The sequence below is a fragment of the Dermochelys coriacea genome, chromosome 8, assembly GCF_009764565.3.
Source record: "Dermochelys coriacea isolate rDerCor1 chromosome 8, rDerCor1.pri.v4, whole genome shotgun sequence".
NCBI lineage: Eukaryota > Metazoa > Chordata > Testudines > Dermochelyidae > Dermochelys > Dermochelys coriacea.
The window spans coordinates 44782757-44797491 of record NC_050075.1 but is presented as its reverse complement, the minus strand read 5'-3'; the positions used below and the strand labels follow the sequence as shown (position 1 = coordinate 44797491).

The following is a 14735-nucleotide window of genomic DNA, read 5'->3' as shown; positions in this document are numbered from 1 at the left end:
CAGCTGATTTCCTTTTTTTTTTTTTCTTCCCCAGCTCTTCCCTGGAGTGGGGGTGAAAGGGCTTGAGGGTACCCCACAGAAAGGAATGCCCAAGTGCGCCTTCCTGGGTTCTCAAAGGGGTTTTGCCAGGGCCACCCATATAGGGTGCGGGGGGTAAGTGGGGCAATTTGTCACAGGCCCTGGGCCCCGCCGACAGTGTGGGGGCAATTTCAGCAACAATTCGGCTGTGGGTCCTTCAGTCTCTCTCTTCCTTAGTGGCGGCACTTTGGTGGCAGCTCAGTCACTCCACTTCAGGCTTCTGCGGCAATTTGGCGGCGGGTCCTCCTGTCCCCTTCTTTCTTCGGCCACACGACTTGGGTTTTTCTTTTTTTTTTCTTCTTCGGCGCTTGGGTGGCAAAACTAACTTTTTTTTATGGAAGGAGCCCCCGAAATTGCTTTGCCCCAGGCCCTCTGAATCCTCTGGGCAGCACTGGGTTTTGCACTTGCGTGGTAGCAGCATCTACCAATCCAAGGTCAGAAAAAAGCTGTAACCCTGGGGGTTTAATACAAGCCTGGAGTGGCAAGTATTAATTTTTAAGAGTCCTTGAGGGCCCTCACCTTCTGCACTCGAAGTGCCAGAGTGAGGAACCAGCCTTGACAGGAACAATTCAAGAAAAGGTGTCCTTAGCATTAGCCTGTACACAGGCCCAAGAAATAAGTCAGCAATTGGTTGTCCAAATGATTCAGGAAGGCAAGCAAGGAAATTTGCTTTTGGAAATAAAAAAGGTGTTAGAAGAATGTTACAGGATGGGAAAGGCAATTAATGGCATGGTGCAAATTGGTAAACTTTACACTGAATAAAGACCAAATGGTTCTATGAGCATATGTAGTAAAATAACACCCCTGTCTAACTACTGATATATATCCAGCGGTACCTGTAGGAATCCCGCTAACAAAAAAATTTGGTTATGTATTCCGCTGATCATCATTCCTGGGCATATAAAGAACATCAACAATGGAAAACCATTGACATGTTTCAGTGTGTGGCCCATGAAAATTTGGGACGTATGTGTGAGGATCAAAATTTACAAAAAAGAGATAAATGTTTTTATGCTCAAACCAAAGGGACCCAAAGATGTACGTTTGATATATTCATTGAACAAAAGTCATCTGTTATATATGCAGGAAGGGGATGTGTTTGTGTTAGGAATCACTGTGCAATGGTAGTAGTATAGTATAAGGAATTGTATTTTATGACTTATTTAGTTAAGAGATTACAGATTTAGTTATAGATTTTGTAATACTATTACAAAAATTATAAATTGTGATTTTGAATACTATGTTTCCTTGTGGACTGTAAACTACTTAAAGTTTAAACCACAGTTGTATCACAATGTAACACCTATAACCTTAGAATTGAGGTTCATATAGGCATGAATAAGACCATGATAAGGAAATTGTTGGCCCATCCTATGTTATATTCACATTTACAACATGTTGCGCAGACAGGAAAGCAAATATGTATTGAAGTACCGCATGATGATACAAAAATCATCCAGGTGCTGAAAACTATTGTAGATGCAGGAGATCACTCTTGCTGGGAAACACTATTAGGGTGGTTGCCTTCTGCAACTGGTATGCTAAATATAATGGTTCACCCTATCGTGGTGATCATTGGAATCCAGTTGGCTCAAATAGTGAGCATAATAGCTTTGGTTTGCTGGATGAAGAGAACTCTTCAGAGAATACAGGAAGCTGGCATACAAAGTCAAATAAGGCCCTTGTTAATTATACCCAGGAGGCAAGATCAAGCTTAACAGGTCTGAGTGCTGGACTCCTGTAATAGTAATGATGGCTTTGGTAAAAGTGTCATTAAGGGGAGGATTGTATGGTCCGAGGCCTTCTTCTACAGTAAGCAGCAGCAGCCAGATTAGGAGAGCAGCAGCCTTGAGCTAAGAAGCAGAGAGTCACATCCTCACATTCTATCTAAATTACATAAAAACAATGTGAAGGGCTGTTAAGGAGGCTCCTAACCTAATAGTACCAACCATCACCAGACGAAGAAACAGATCTTAAGAAAACTTTCTTTGATGCATTCTGCCTGGCAAGAAATCACTTATCAACAGCTGTGATTGCAAAATCTCTATTTCTTTATTGTTTGACTTTACAGTCCCCACTTCTCTATTGTTTATCTGTAGGGTCCCTCTCTGGTTCTTTGATTGTTTCTGTCTGTTGCATAACTAATTTTACAAGATTTAAATCAACTAAGGTGGTGGGGTCTGATTGGGTAAAGAACTCTTTTGTAATGGGCTAGGATGGGTGAAAAACACTGTTCTGTGGGACTTCAGTTTAAAATGATTGGTTAAGGCAGAGCTAAGCAGGACTCAGATGTAACTATATAAACTGGGGTCCAAACAGAAGTTCTCTAGAACCTAAGCCCAAGACACAGCCCAAGATCAGAGCTGCCACACTCCAACATCCTGCCAATCACACCGTGCAGAAGCTGGAATCCCAGGATGACCTGATCCTGACTGGCCACCAGGAAAAGTTTGTCTGCCTTATTGGGAGTGGTGAGCATTGTATGCTTAGCATGTGCATTCTGTTTTGGTGACTGTTAATAAATAGAGGTTAAGACTATTACTGTACAAGGCTCTTTCACTGGCAAAAGGCCCCACAAACCCACAGAAGATTAGGCCCTGAGCCCTAGAAAATGGTTATGAGCAGGTGCCTTTCGCTGGGAGCCCTAGGAAATGGGTAAGGGTGGGGTGCCAAAATTAACTAGGTTATGCCTTGAGCCCACAGAATGGTAACAGTGAAGTGCCCTAAAGTGTGAGGATAACACAGAGTCTGTGCTCCCTCCTTGCCCTGCAGCCTGATGCCCTCACATGCTCTCGTGACCCCAGGCTCTCATGCCCAAATTGCATCAGCCTGTCCTACCTGATGGGAGAGAGAGATGAGAAACCGGCTTCCTGCATCAGAGTCTTCAGTTCCCACAGCTCCCCTACCACTTTCGCCTTCTGCTCCAGGAGCTGCTGGTTCTTGGCTCTGACGCGGAGGAGCTCTGCCTGCAGGCTGTTCTCCCTCTCCAGGGGAGCCAGGGTGAGGAGATCGGGTTGTGCTGCCTTGGCCACCGGGCTCTTCTCAGGAAGCCCTTGGCTGGTCTGGAGGGGAAGTGTGGTGCCATAGGAGAGGTTATTGTGAAGGGCTAATGTGTCACTGAGCTGCTGGGGTAGGGCTGGAGGGTGCCCAGGGAGGCCTTTAAAGCACTGACCCTGCAAGCTGCACCCAAAGACCTTTGGTTCCTGCTGGATTTCTTCACCAGGCCCTGGTTCTCAGCTGGTCAAAGCAGCCAACCTGACTCCCAGCTGTTTAGCAATGAGCAAGTCTCGGGTCAGCTGCACAGCTCCAAGACAATCTGCCCTGGGTCCTTCCAGGAGCTCCCCTAGCCGCCCCACTCTGGCCGAGCTCTGGCAGCACCTCAGCAGAGCGGTGCATCTCTTGGACTCACCTGCTGGCTTGCAGGTCTGGGCGGCGCCTCCCCCTTGATGCCATCAGCACTGGTGTCCCTGGCATACTCCCATCCAGGCTGACCTAGCAGAGACACCAGGCTGTGAAGCACTCAGAATGAGAACAATCCAGGCTCTTCCAGCTCATCAGCGTTCCCACTAGCCCAGCCACGCTGCAGGCACCCAGTGTGGGGAACACTGCCAAGACCCCACAGTGGCTAGAAACCAAGGACTGAGCCAGGCCACTTGCTCCCACCTGGGACATGGCCCCACTCCCTCCCTGCGCCAGGCACCCCCATATGGCTCTGGAGGCTAGTCCCTGTCCCTGTGGGGATGCTGCAGGGAAGTCCACCTGTACTCCCCAAACCGCCTCTGGGCCTGGAGCAGCAGTAAGTGAGGCTGAGCCAGCCCTGCCCAGGAAAATACCCACCCCAGCAATCTGCGCCCCATGGTGCCATCTGACACAGCCAGCCACCGGCAAGCTAGGCCCAATTTCCGGCTTCCCAGAGACTCAGGACCACGGGCCCTTCTGCAGGAGATGTGCTGTGCACATTCCTGCCCTTTTCCAGCAAACAAGAGCTGCATGCATTTCCCCCCCCCACACACACACAATGCCATGCATGAGGCCCATTCCGGCCCAGCTCCCTGCAGTTCCCCCCATGCTTGGATGGCCTCTCCTCGCTCAAGGGAGCCTGAGAGGGAAGGCACACAGCTCCCAAGCTAAGTTCCCTGTAAGCTGCATGGCTGTGCTGCCACACAGCAGCCTATTTAGCACCATGCAGGTGCTCAGGGAACCCTCTCAGGGACCCGCCACGTCTGGGGGAGGGGTGCCCTTCCCTGGGCCCCAACCTAGCCCGACCCCCCCACCTGCCATGGCTGGGGCAGCACTCCAGCCCCAAACTATGCCACAGTCTGGATCTGCCACAGCTGGGGTGGCCCTATCCTGGCCCGAATGTGGCTGGGGTGGCGCGGTTAGGGTGGTGTGTCGTGGCCCGGACCCAACTGCAGCTGGGGCAGCGCGGTGTGAACCCGAGTGGCTGTCCCCAGATCCAGCCACAGCAGCCTGGCCCGGCCCAGACTTTTCGCAGCTGGGGCACCCCACTCTGAACCTAGCCCTGACTGGACCTGCAGGTGCCAAGGGAGGGGCGCCTATCCTGCAGCCCCAGTCCCAGAGCTGCCGTGGCGGGGAGAGGCGACTTTCCCCCCCAGCCCAAGTGCTGCTGCGGGGAAAGAGGGCTGGGGGGAGTCCTCTCTCCCTGCTGTAGCCCCGGAGCACCCTCCTGCACCCCAAACTCCTCATCCTCAGCCCCATCCCAGAGCCTGCACCCCCAGCCGCGGCCCTTGCCCCCTGAACCCAACCCTCTACCCCAGCCCTGAGTCCCTCACCCCCGGCCCCAGCCTTGAGCCCATACCCCCAGCCGGAGTCCTCACAGCCCTGAATCCCAACCCTCTGCCCTAGCCCTGAGCCCCCTCCCACACCTGAAACTCCTCGGCCCCACTACATGAATTTTGTTATGTGTCACACATCACCTCCACACTGGTGCACATAACAAAATTCATTCCACACATGGGTGGGAAAAATTAGAGGGAACACTGCTCCCAAGGCCCTGGGGAGGGTGCTAGACAGGCAAGGACTCCAGTGTAGCACATGCTGCAGTGCTGCAGACCCAAGGACACTGCACGCCCTCATTACAGTGCAATAACAAGCAGAATAAAACTGCAGGCACACTGATTGGCCAAGAGGGGTCTGGTCCAAAAGGGAGAGGGGAAGTGATGAAGAGGGGACCCAATGGGACCCCAACCAAACGAGCTTTGCAATAACCCTCTGGGTCAGGACTGGAGCTATCAGGTGCTACTGCAGTACTAATAGATTATAATAATAGTGTTACAAGCTCTCTGCTCCCTGGTGTCCTCACTCCAGTCAGCTTACCGCACAGCCAAGGGCTTCTCTCAGCCTCCAGGCACTCTTCTGCCCAAGAGGGCCAAGCCTCACAACCACCAAGGCTCCGCCAGACTCTGCTCTGCCTGTCAATTGTGGTTCCTGACACTGGCTGCCTAGAGCTTGGCAAGACCCAGCAGGACAGGAAGGGAAAAGCCAGGAACTGACAGGTCACCGGCTGGTCCCAGGGCAGCAAGGAGCCCAGCAACAGGCCATTGCTGGGAGTGAACATCTCAGGGAGGTTTGGCGTCAGCCACGGGAAACAGCGGCGCTGTGCCTGATCCTCAACCGGTGCAAATCAGCACCACTCCACTGCCTTTGACAGATCAACACTGACTCCCACGTGCCATGGACCTCGCTCCGCCTGCTCCAATTTCAGCAGCAAAGAGAGTGGTTACAGGGCAGAATGAATCACACGGGAAGCCATCCTCAAACACCGGCCATGGCTGGCTAGCGACCCCAGCACATACGCAGCCATCTGAGCATCAGTGCTGCAGGCCATCCATCGCCCCAGGCCGATCGCCCACGTTTAGCACCAACAGCACTGAGGGCAGAGCGCTGGAGGGGAGTGCTGTCCTTGCCATGCAGCTGACAGGGCTCTCCTCCCTGCACAGGCAGGCAGAGCAGGGTGCTGGCAACAGAGCATGGTATGGTTGCTCTGCTTTAGTCCTGTTGACTCAGCCAGAGCCAGGCTGCCTCTGGCCTATCCCAGGGTCACGGCAACCCCAGCCTCTCATGGGGTATCACTGCAAGGGGGTCAGGGTCCTCAGCCTCCCCCAGTCCCTGGCTGTTTCTCAAGTTACAAGGTGGGGAGCCCCGGTTTCTTGCATCAGAGGCTCTCATTCACCAGGGCTCACTCCCGGGATCTTTGCTTTTGGAAAGGGGGTGCAGCTGCTCCAAGGTTGGCTGGAGATGGTTGTGCCCCTCACCCACCTGCCCTTCCTAGCCCCTCCTGCCCACCCAGCAGAGTCCCCAGCTTCTCAGGGGGTTGCACCCAAGAGCTGGACTGGGGGACAAACACACAGGGTAGTCCCCAGGCTCTGACTCCCTCTGCCCCACTGCCCGCCCTGGCTCTTGGCATGGGTGCGGGGAGGTGGCCCCAGATTCTTCTATGGATTATGAGGAGGGGGCAGCAGCCACTTCCAGCCCCAGAACCGGGAGGTCAGACACAGGGCAGTGTACAGCCCCGCACCACAGAGGGTGCTGAGGGAGACACCCTTGTCTGTCCCACAAGGAAGGCCCAGGTCTTTATCTGAGCCTAGTTAGGGAATATGTTAATGGGAGAGGAGACCCTGCGACCTGGGCGAAGCACTGCGGCTATCAGGAGTGGCCTGGTGGGCAGTAGGGCAGAGCCACCCCCAGTGGCTGGAGCAGGGTGGGACAGTTACCTCTGCTGACCACAGCATGCCAAGTGCTCTCCAGTCCTTCCCACTTCCACTGGACCAGAGCTGGCCAATGGGTGTCAAGTCTGGGATCCACCCTCTGTCATTAAAGCAACACTGGGGACTTCAGGGGAAGACAACTCCTCTCACACAGCACCTGGCTAATTGTCAGTGCCACACATGGTGAGAACTGCTGCCTGGCCTTGGCAGAAGCTAAATTGATGCCCGAAGCATGAGATTTGATTACATTTATTTTAGCTCCTTGTCCAAAAACTCACAGATTCTAGACTCTGACATACAGGCAGTGAATTCAGAAACTGTGTGAACAGAGCTTTTCTTTGCTCTGAATTTAACACCATTTAAGCAGGAAAAACCCCCTGGTTCTTGCAATGTGAGGCAGAATGAGCAGAGGGACCGGTCGAGCTTCTAAACTTCCCTTCACAATGTTCAGTATCTCAAATCGAGTCTTCTCAAAGCCTCCATTTTCTCCCCACCCAGCCGTCTTTGCAACCTGTCTTGGGACAGGCACCATTTCAGTTAATTTTTTCTTACAAGTATATCAAAGCTGAGCCCAATTCTGTCCCTGTTCCAAGGTATTCATGCATCCTAGTTCACTGTACACTGGCTAGGTGCTCTCTGGAGCCACCTCTGACAGCTTTTCCATTGCTATCCTCAGAGGATCCCATCAATTCAGAGACCATCAATAGAGCTGAAAAATCCAGTCTATTTCGCTAACATGCCTTGCCAGGCACTTCCCTTCTGCCTTCTAGTGTCATTAGCGAATTCCCCCAACTCAATGCTCTGCTGCCTTTTCCAGTCAGTCTATTTCAATGGCTTGCACTCCTCTGCTCCCACTAGAGTTACAGTTGCAAAAGTTTCCACAGAGCTCCCGGTTTTCACATGCCCAGAACTTTCTGCAGCAGCCATTCTCCATGCTGATGGAGAAATCCTAGTTCTGTTGAACTCAAAACTGACTTCAACAGTATAAAGATTGCACCATTGGTCTTGGCATTGGGCTGTCCTCTCCCCCCATGTTTTAATATGGACAGAGCCCTGTAGGGAGTTTTTCCATACAAGAGTGCAAGTAAAATACACTTTTCAGATTTCAAGGCAAACATAAGAACAGCTATAGCGGCTCAGATCAGAGGTCCATCTAGCCTAGTATCCTGTCTTCCAATATTGAGGGAGTGAACAGAACAGGACAATTTACTGAGTGATCCATCCCCAGTCCCAGTTTCTGACAGGCAGGTTTAGGGATTATTTAGGGAAAATTCAGATGGCTCTTGTTTGAATCAGGGCTCCAGCAGCCAGTGCTGAGCACTGTCCAGTTGAGGATGGACTTGCCACGTATTCTGGATAGGCCAAATATTTCACAGCCAGCCTATATTTAGAAATGGTAGAGAGAGGTTTTATTACAAAAACATTCAGTGCTATTTTTATCCTTCCATGCTAAGGTGCTTGATTCAGGCCTGCTGCCCTCTGCACTAACTTGCCTATATACTTGTTTGGAGGGATCCATACATAGCAGGACAGACACCCAGGAAGGTACATGTGGGTGCCAGTGAGTTTAATCTCGTCTCCCCCCAGCTCTGATTTATGCAGTCTCTCTCAGCTGGCTGCGGGCTGCTATGCAAATCAAACCTGCCTGAGCTCAGAGCATTCTGACACCACATCCCCTCTTACTCCTCACATACCCCTAGGCTGGGGGATGAAAGGGGACAGCAAAGGTCCATAGCTGGCCCTGCACTGGGGGAAGCCCCTGGAGGCTTCCCCCCCCCGACTTGCCTTCAGACCCCCATGTCCCACTTGAGCGGCACACAGGAGCTGTAGCAGCCAGGGCCCTGAACCTGTCCCAGGATTCCTGCTGCTGTCTCAGTGGAGCGATGAGGGACCATCTCCTCTCTGTTCCATCACAGTCATATAGGCAGCGCCTATTCTCACTGATGCTTTCCAGCCATTTCAGATACAAACCTGTCTGCCCACTCGAGTCCCCCACTCTTCTTTCAGAGTAGCAGCCGTGTTAGTCTGTAGTTGCAAAAAAGAAAAGGAATACTTGTGGCACCTTAGAGACTAACAAATTTATTTGAGCATAAGCTTTCGTGAGCTACAGCTCACTTCATCACGAAAGCTTATGCTCAAATAAATTTGTTAGTCGCTAAGGTGCCACAAGTACTCCTTTTCTTTTTCCCCCCCACTCTTTTTTGGCATTACACTTTCCCCATAGCTCATTCCCATGAAATAGGCGGGACTTAGTTTGCCCAAGATGCGTTAGAGTTGCATTTTCCAGATCAAGTCTTTGTTTAAAATGGCCTGTGTGCCATTCTAACAGCAGCTGATTTTCACACGGCCTGTCAGTAAAGTATCACTGCCAATTTCAGGGTCATTTCCTGCTAGTCCAGCTCATCCATAAAACCAGCCCTAACACTGATGTCTGCAGCACCCTACTAAGAACCACCACCCAGCCCCACATGCTGCCGTTTCTATCTTTTGGTTCTCTCTCTGCTAGGGTCCGACTCATGCCAGCTACTACAGTTTAGATGTAGTTATTACCAGCCGGACTCTGCTGCAGTTTCTTTGAGCAGTGAGAACTCTCTCTCTCTCTCGTACCATATAAGTACAGATTGCTCCAGTCTACCTGGGGTATCGGACATCTCTAAACAAAGCGCTATACTGGCATTCTGAGGATTCATTGCTTGAAATCCCCCCTGCTGCTTATTGCTCGTGGTTTCAATATCCCTTCCATCTTTATAGATCTTTTTTCTCTTAATATCTGGTCTAAAATTTTGCTATGGAAAGAAGTTGAACTTACCAGCTGGTAATTGGCAGGGCTGCTCTCCTTTTCCTGACTTGAAGATTGGATCCACACTGGCTTTTCCCCATGCTTGTTCAAAGAGTAAGCCGTGATTCAGTAAACTTGTTAATTTCCCTATTAGTCTAGGTTGCAGGTGATTTGGACTCACTGGCATATTCTGCAAAGCATTCCCTCTCTGCTCTGCAGCGATCACTAATTATCAGAAGGGTTTCCTTTACTGCCTAATGGGCCAAACAAGTTTACATAGTGAGATTTTAAAAAGCAGTTTCCTAGCTCCAACATTTTCCTTCCCCTTCTCAATACTTACTCTAATTTATTTGCTCCCCTAGTGTATTAGCAAGGCCCTCTTTTGGCTAGCCTGGCATTGCTCTGCCCTTCTGCAAGCCATGAACAAACCCCACCCAGCATCTCTTTGAACTTCACATCCTGGAGCAGCCCTTTTCAAAGCTGCGGGTGCACGTTCTGTTCCTTGCGCTCTCCTGCAGGGGGACGAGCATGAGCATCGTTTGCACTCTGCCAGGTTTCCCTTCTGCAGCGTCCCTATGTTTGCTCTCCTGCCCAGCCGCACTCAGGGAGCCTGCTCCTCCTCAGGGCCCTCCTGTAGCTAAACCTGAGAAAAAGAGCCTCTGAATCAGCTGCATTACCAGGGTCTCCCCAGTAATTTCCTCTGGAACTCCCAGCAGGTGGGGAGCATACAAGGCCCTCAGTGCATTCTCCCTGGCTCCTGGGCCTTAGGAAAAGGTGAGAGCTCTCCCCACCTCAGCGCATTTCAGGATCAAGCCCCATAGTGAATATTCATATCTTCACACATCATTCCCTTCTGACCCTCAGCCAATACCAGCCAGCCCTGACAATTTACTGCACTCACGCTTCCCCTTTAGTGGCTTCAGTCTTTGGCAAGGCTGCACTGGGATGATTTTAACTATCATTGTCTGAAGAGTCATGCCAATAAATCCATCTAATTGCGAAGCTTTCCCCATTTCCACAACCCTTGTGAACGTGGGATCCCGCACCCAGGCAGCCTGCTGGCTTCCTACCACTAGGACGGCTGTTTCTGGCAAAGAGCCAAGGGGCAGTATCCTGCTGCTGGGGCTAGCGAGGTGCTAGTTTGGCCCCACTCTTAGGAGAGGCTTGAAGTTGCTCTAACCTGCTCCCCACTGTCCACATCCTCCAGGGGCCACTCAGTAGCCAGGAATAGCTGGAGGAATGCGCTGCTTTGGCCACACCCCCTTCAGCATGTCACAGGGGAAGGGGGCTGCAAGAGGGCACCTGAGTGAGCTGCTATATGGGTTCTCTGCACATTGGGTTTTCCTCCTGCAGAGGGGAATGCCCAGGTAGCCAATTAAACCAGCTTTATCAGCTTTCAGCACTTCTACAGCACCCATGAGTCAGGCCCGTAGATTTTACTGGCTTTCTTGTGCTTCTGCAAACTCTCTGCACCCCTACTACAGTGTCTTAGCTAGCCTCCCCGCAGAGCTCACCACCTGTCCAGGCAGGCACAAATATGGGGGTCTAAAAAGCAGGCAGACAGGGTACCAAATTGCTTTGCAAAACCTTGCCCAACTGAGATTGCACTTGTAGCACCTAACAGAAGAGGACTTAGAGTGGTAGTAGCACAAGGCCTGTTCCGCTCCCATCAGTGTCAAAGGCAGCAGGAGCAAGCCCAGTTTTATGATTTCCCTCATCTCTTAATGTATTTGGACCCTTGGAGCAGTTTTAGCTGGTGCACATCAACGCAGCTCCCCTGAGGGCAATGGGGCTGCATGGAGGCACGCCAGCCAAGCTGGCCCCTTGTTGCTACCACACCTGGGAAACCTGCAGTGCACCAGTTGTGTCCTTCTGAAATTAATAGGCAGCAGGTTTAAAACAAACAAAAGGAAGTATTTTTTCATACAAACACAGTCAACCTGTGGAACTTCTTGCTAGAGAATGTTGTAAAGGCCAAGACTATAAAAGGGTTAAAAAAAGAACTAGGTAAGTTAATGGAGGATAGGTCCAACAATGGCTATTAACCAGGATAGGCAGGGATTGTGTCCCTAGCTCTGTTTGCCAGAAAATGGAAATAGGCGACAGGGAACGGATCACTTGATTACCTGTTCTGTTCATTCCCTCTGGAGCACCTAACATTGGCCACTGTTGGAAGACAGGATACTGGGCTAGATGGACCTTTGGTCTGATGCAGTATGGCCATCCTTATGTTCTAGCCCCTGGGATTTTTAAAGCAATAGACCTTGGTCATCTCCAATATGGAGCAATATTTCCATACCATGTATGGCTCCTTTTTATATAGCACAGCTCATCTCCTCCAGCAGCCTAACCTAGCTCTCTCACACAGCTGGGAGTCAGGGTCACCCACTGGCATGAAATACAAACACCACTCATCTCCTTTTACCCAGCCAAGTATTTCAGCTGACTCAGCTGAAGTTTTAAGCTTCCAGCATTAGCATAAAGACACTTCATAACAAATATTGCCACCACCTTAGTCTGAACCCCACTGAGTTGCAACCCTGCTTTTGGGGGGAGGGGATGGCTGGGGACAGATGGGTGGACACCAATGCTTGTCTCAGAATATCTTTCAGATTCACTCTCTCTGACACACACGCTGAAACCCACCCATACTCCAGTGGAGTGCTGCTTGGTTGGGACTCTGTCTGCTCTTATTTAGCACATCCGTGAATGACTAGGGAAGAGCAAAACAGAGCTGTGACAGACCCTCCCACGCCCCTAGATGACAGCAACTATGGGGGGGATGTGGCCTACACTCCAGAGGAAACAGAAATCACTCAAGGAGGTCCCTTCTGAGGTTAAAAACATGGTCAGGGAATAACACAAGGGGAGTCAGCTCTGAGAAATGAAAAACAAAGACAGCTGGAAAGGAGAAAAGTATCTAGTGGGAGATTATGGCAATAGCAACACAAGGATGTGACAGGACAGCAAACCAGCAATGAGTGTGCAATAGGATGGGGCTGCAAAGGAAAACCCAATGGGATTGGGAGCTGTATGTGCAGAGCAGGGAGGTATGTGACCCTGGTGTGCATGAAACTAGCATATTGTTTGACAGAAAGTGGTGAGTCATTAACAGGCAATCACCGGAGAGAGCTACCGAGAACTGGAGCAAGGAGACAAGGAATGCAGCTGAGCAGAGCACCGGAGACATCTCTGCAGTTGGGGCTGCCTGATGCTCAGCATAATAGGGCCTGAGCCTGCTGTAAAGGATTCTTTGTACCAGAAGAGCCCAATAGGCACTACTTCTTTAGATGACAAAAAAAGGGGGGAACTTGGTAAAAGTCTACCAACACCTAAAGGGTGCAAAAACCCTGTGGAGAGGGGAATTATCCAGGCCAGGGGAGGAGCAACAGTTTTCTTTTTTTAAAAAGGAGAATTGAAACAATCAGGAAGACAGGTCTGCCAGGGAGATCTGTCCTTAGACCATGGACTAAACTTCCTGGGACAGCAGCCCCATCACTGCTGGTATTTACAGTGGCCTGGACAAAGCGCTGACACTATGTCACAGGGAAGAACTCCAGAGAGGCTCCAGAGGGAGGGTGGCAGTGGATGGGCTAAAAATAACCTACCAGGTAACCGTTAGGTCACACATTTGGTCCCTTCTGGCCTTGAAATCTATTAATCTCACCATCTTTGCCATCTCTGGACCTAATTCTTGCTGCCTTGCACCAGTATAGCAAGTGTAAATGCTGCCATTCTGAGTGGGAAGTATGATACTCCCATTCTGGCCGGCACAAGAGACTTTAAGAACAGTATGTACTGATAGGGGTGGCTACCGGTAACACAGACTCTAGAGATAGCACCTTTTAACAAGGAGACGGCTTCTCTGGGCGAGCTAGTCAATGGACCAGCTGTTTATTTGCAGCTACACAGGAATGTTTAGACACCACAGTCTACCTTTGCAATGGCTTCTGGGATAACCTGGGAACCAAGACTGGCACAAGAATCGGGGCCTGCATACTCTGCTCCCCACTGCCCTCAGGAGATCACTGTTGGCTGCCGGGAATTCAATTTTTGATCCAAAATATGGGGAAGGATCAGAAGATTGGAGAAAAGCAAATGCTCCACCATGTCCCCCCAAGGAAAGAAAAGGGATCTGGCCATTCTCCTTCTGTACCCTGAGAGTAAAATAATGGAGGATGGGGGAAACCACTATACATCTCTCAGCTATCAGAATCATTGCATTGGTACATCAAGATTCTGCCACACAAAGCTGAGTGCTTTTTTCACTAGGCTCAATGGCTGAAGGGGATGTAGCAGACGCACTATATTTGGACTGTATAAAGCATGCAATACTCTCTCACATCATCATACTCTTAGAACTGAGGTCAGCTTTGGTATAAATACTAGAATGTGGACAGAAAGTGGTTAGAAGGGCCATCCAGAAAGGTTAATGACAGGTTATGCTAACCCACACAATAGCAGTGCTGGACAGAGGGTGCAATGGGTACTGCAGGGGGTAGCCTTAGCTACAGCCTATCTTTATTTATGCTGGGAATGGGGGCACAGGCAGGAAATTCAGATGAAACTAAAATGTGGGAGGGGCAGGAGGGAGACATACTCCAGGGAGAAAATACACAGTTCAGGGGATTGATGATCTAGTGGTTAGGGGACTAGCCTAGGACTGAGAGAACCCTAGTTCAGTCCCCTGCTCTGCAACAGACTTCCTGGATGACCTTGGGCAAGTTACTTAATCTTTGTCAGTTCCCTAGCTGTAGAATGGGACTAACAGCACTGCCTGACCTCCCAGGGAGTTATGAGGATAACAATGCTAAAAGGGTTTGTAAAAAAATCCTTTACATAGAGCTTGGAAAGAACTAAAAACATACAGCTAGGGGAAATAGTCCAAACCCCAGCTCCAGGGTGTGCTGGGAGGCCAGGATGCTGAAAGCAGCAAATTAGACACAATGCTGCAGTGTGACAAAACTGGAAAAAGAAAACAATGAAGACACAGCTCAGGGCTGCACATGTAAAAATATCATCACAACACCTGTCCATTAGGCCATGCTGATTCAACCTCATTCTGTTCCTGGGCACATTACCAGATACTGACAAAGCGGAGTCAGTTCAGAGGGGGGTGACTGAGTTAGCAGGGTACTGGACTGATGAGG

General features: G+C 50.5%; 1 protein-coding gene across 1 annotated transcript in view; it reads right to left on the bottom strand.

Moving 5' to 3' along the window:
* Positions 1-14735, bottom strand: part of LOC119860648 (myomegalin-like) — a 142516-nt gene that overhangs the window by 29168 nt on the left and 98613 nt on the right. The window contains 2 exon segments of the mRNA XM_043491179.1: positions 2917-3140; positions 3488-3570. Coding sequence (XP_043347114.1) covers positions 2917-3140; positions 3488-3570 — 307 coding nt within the window.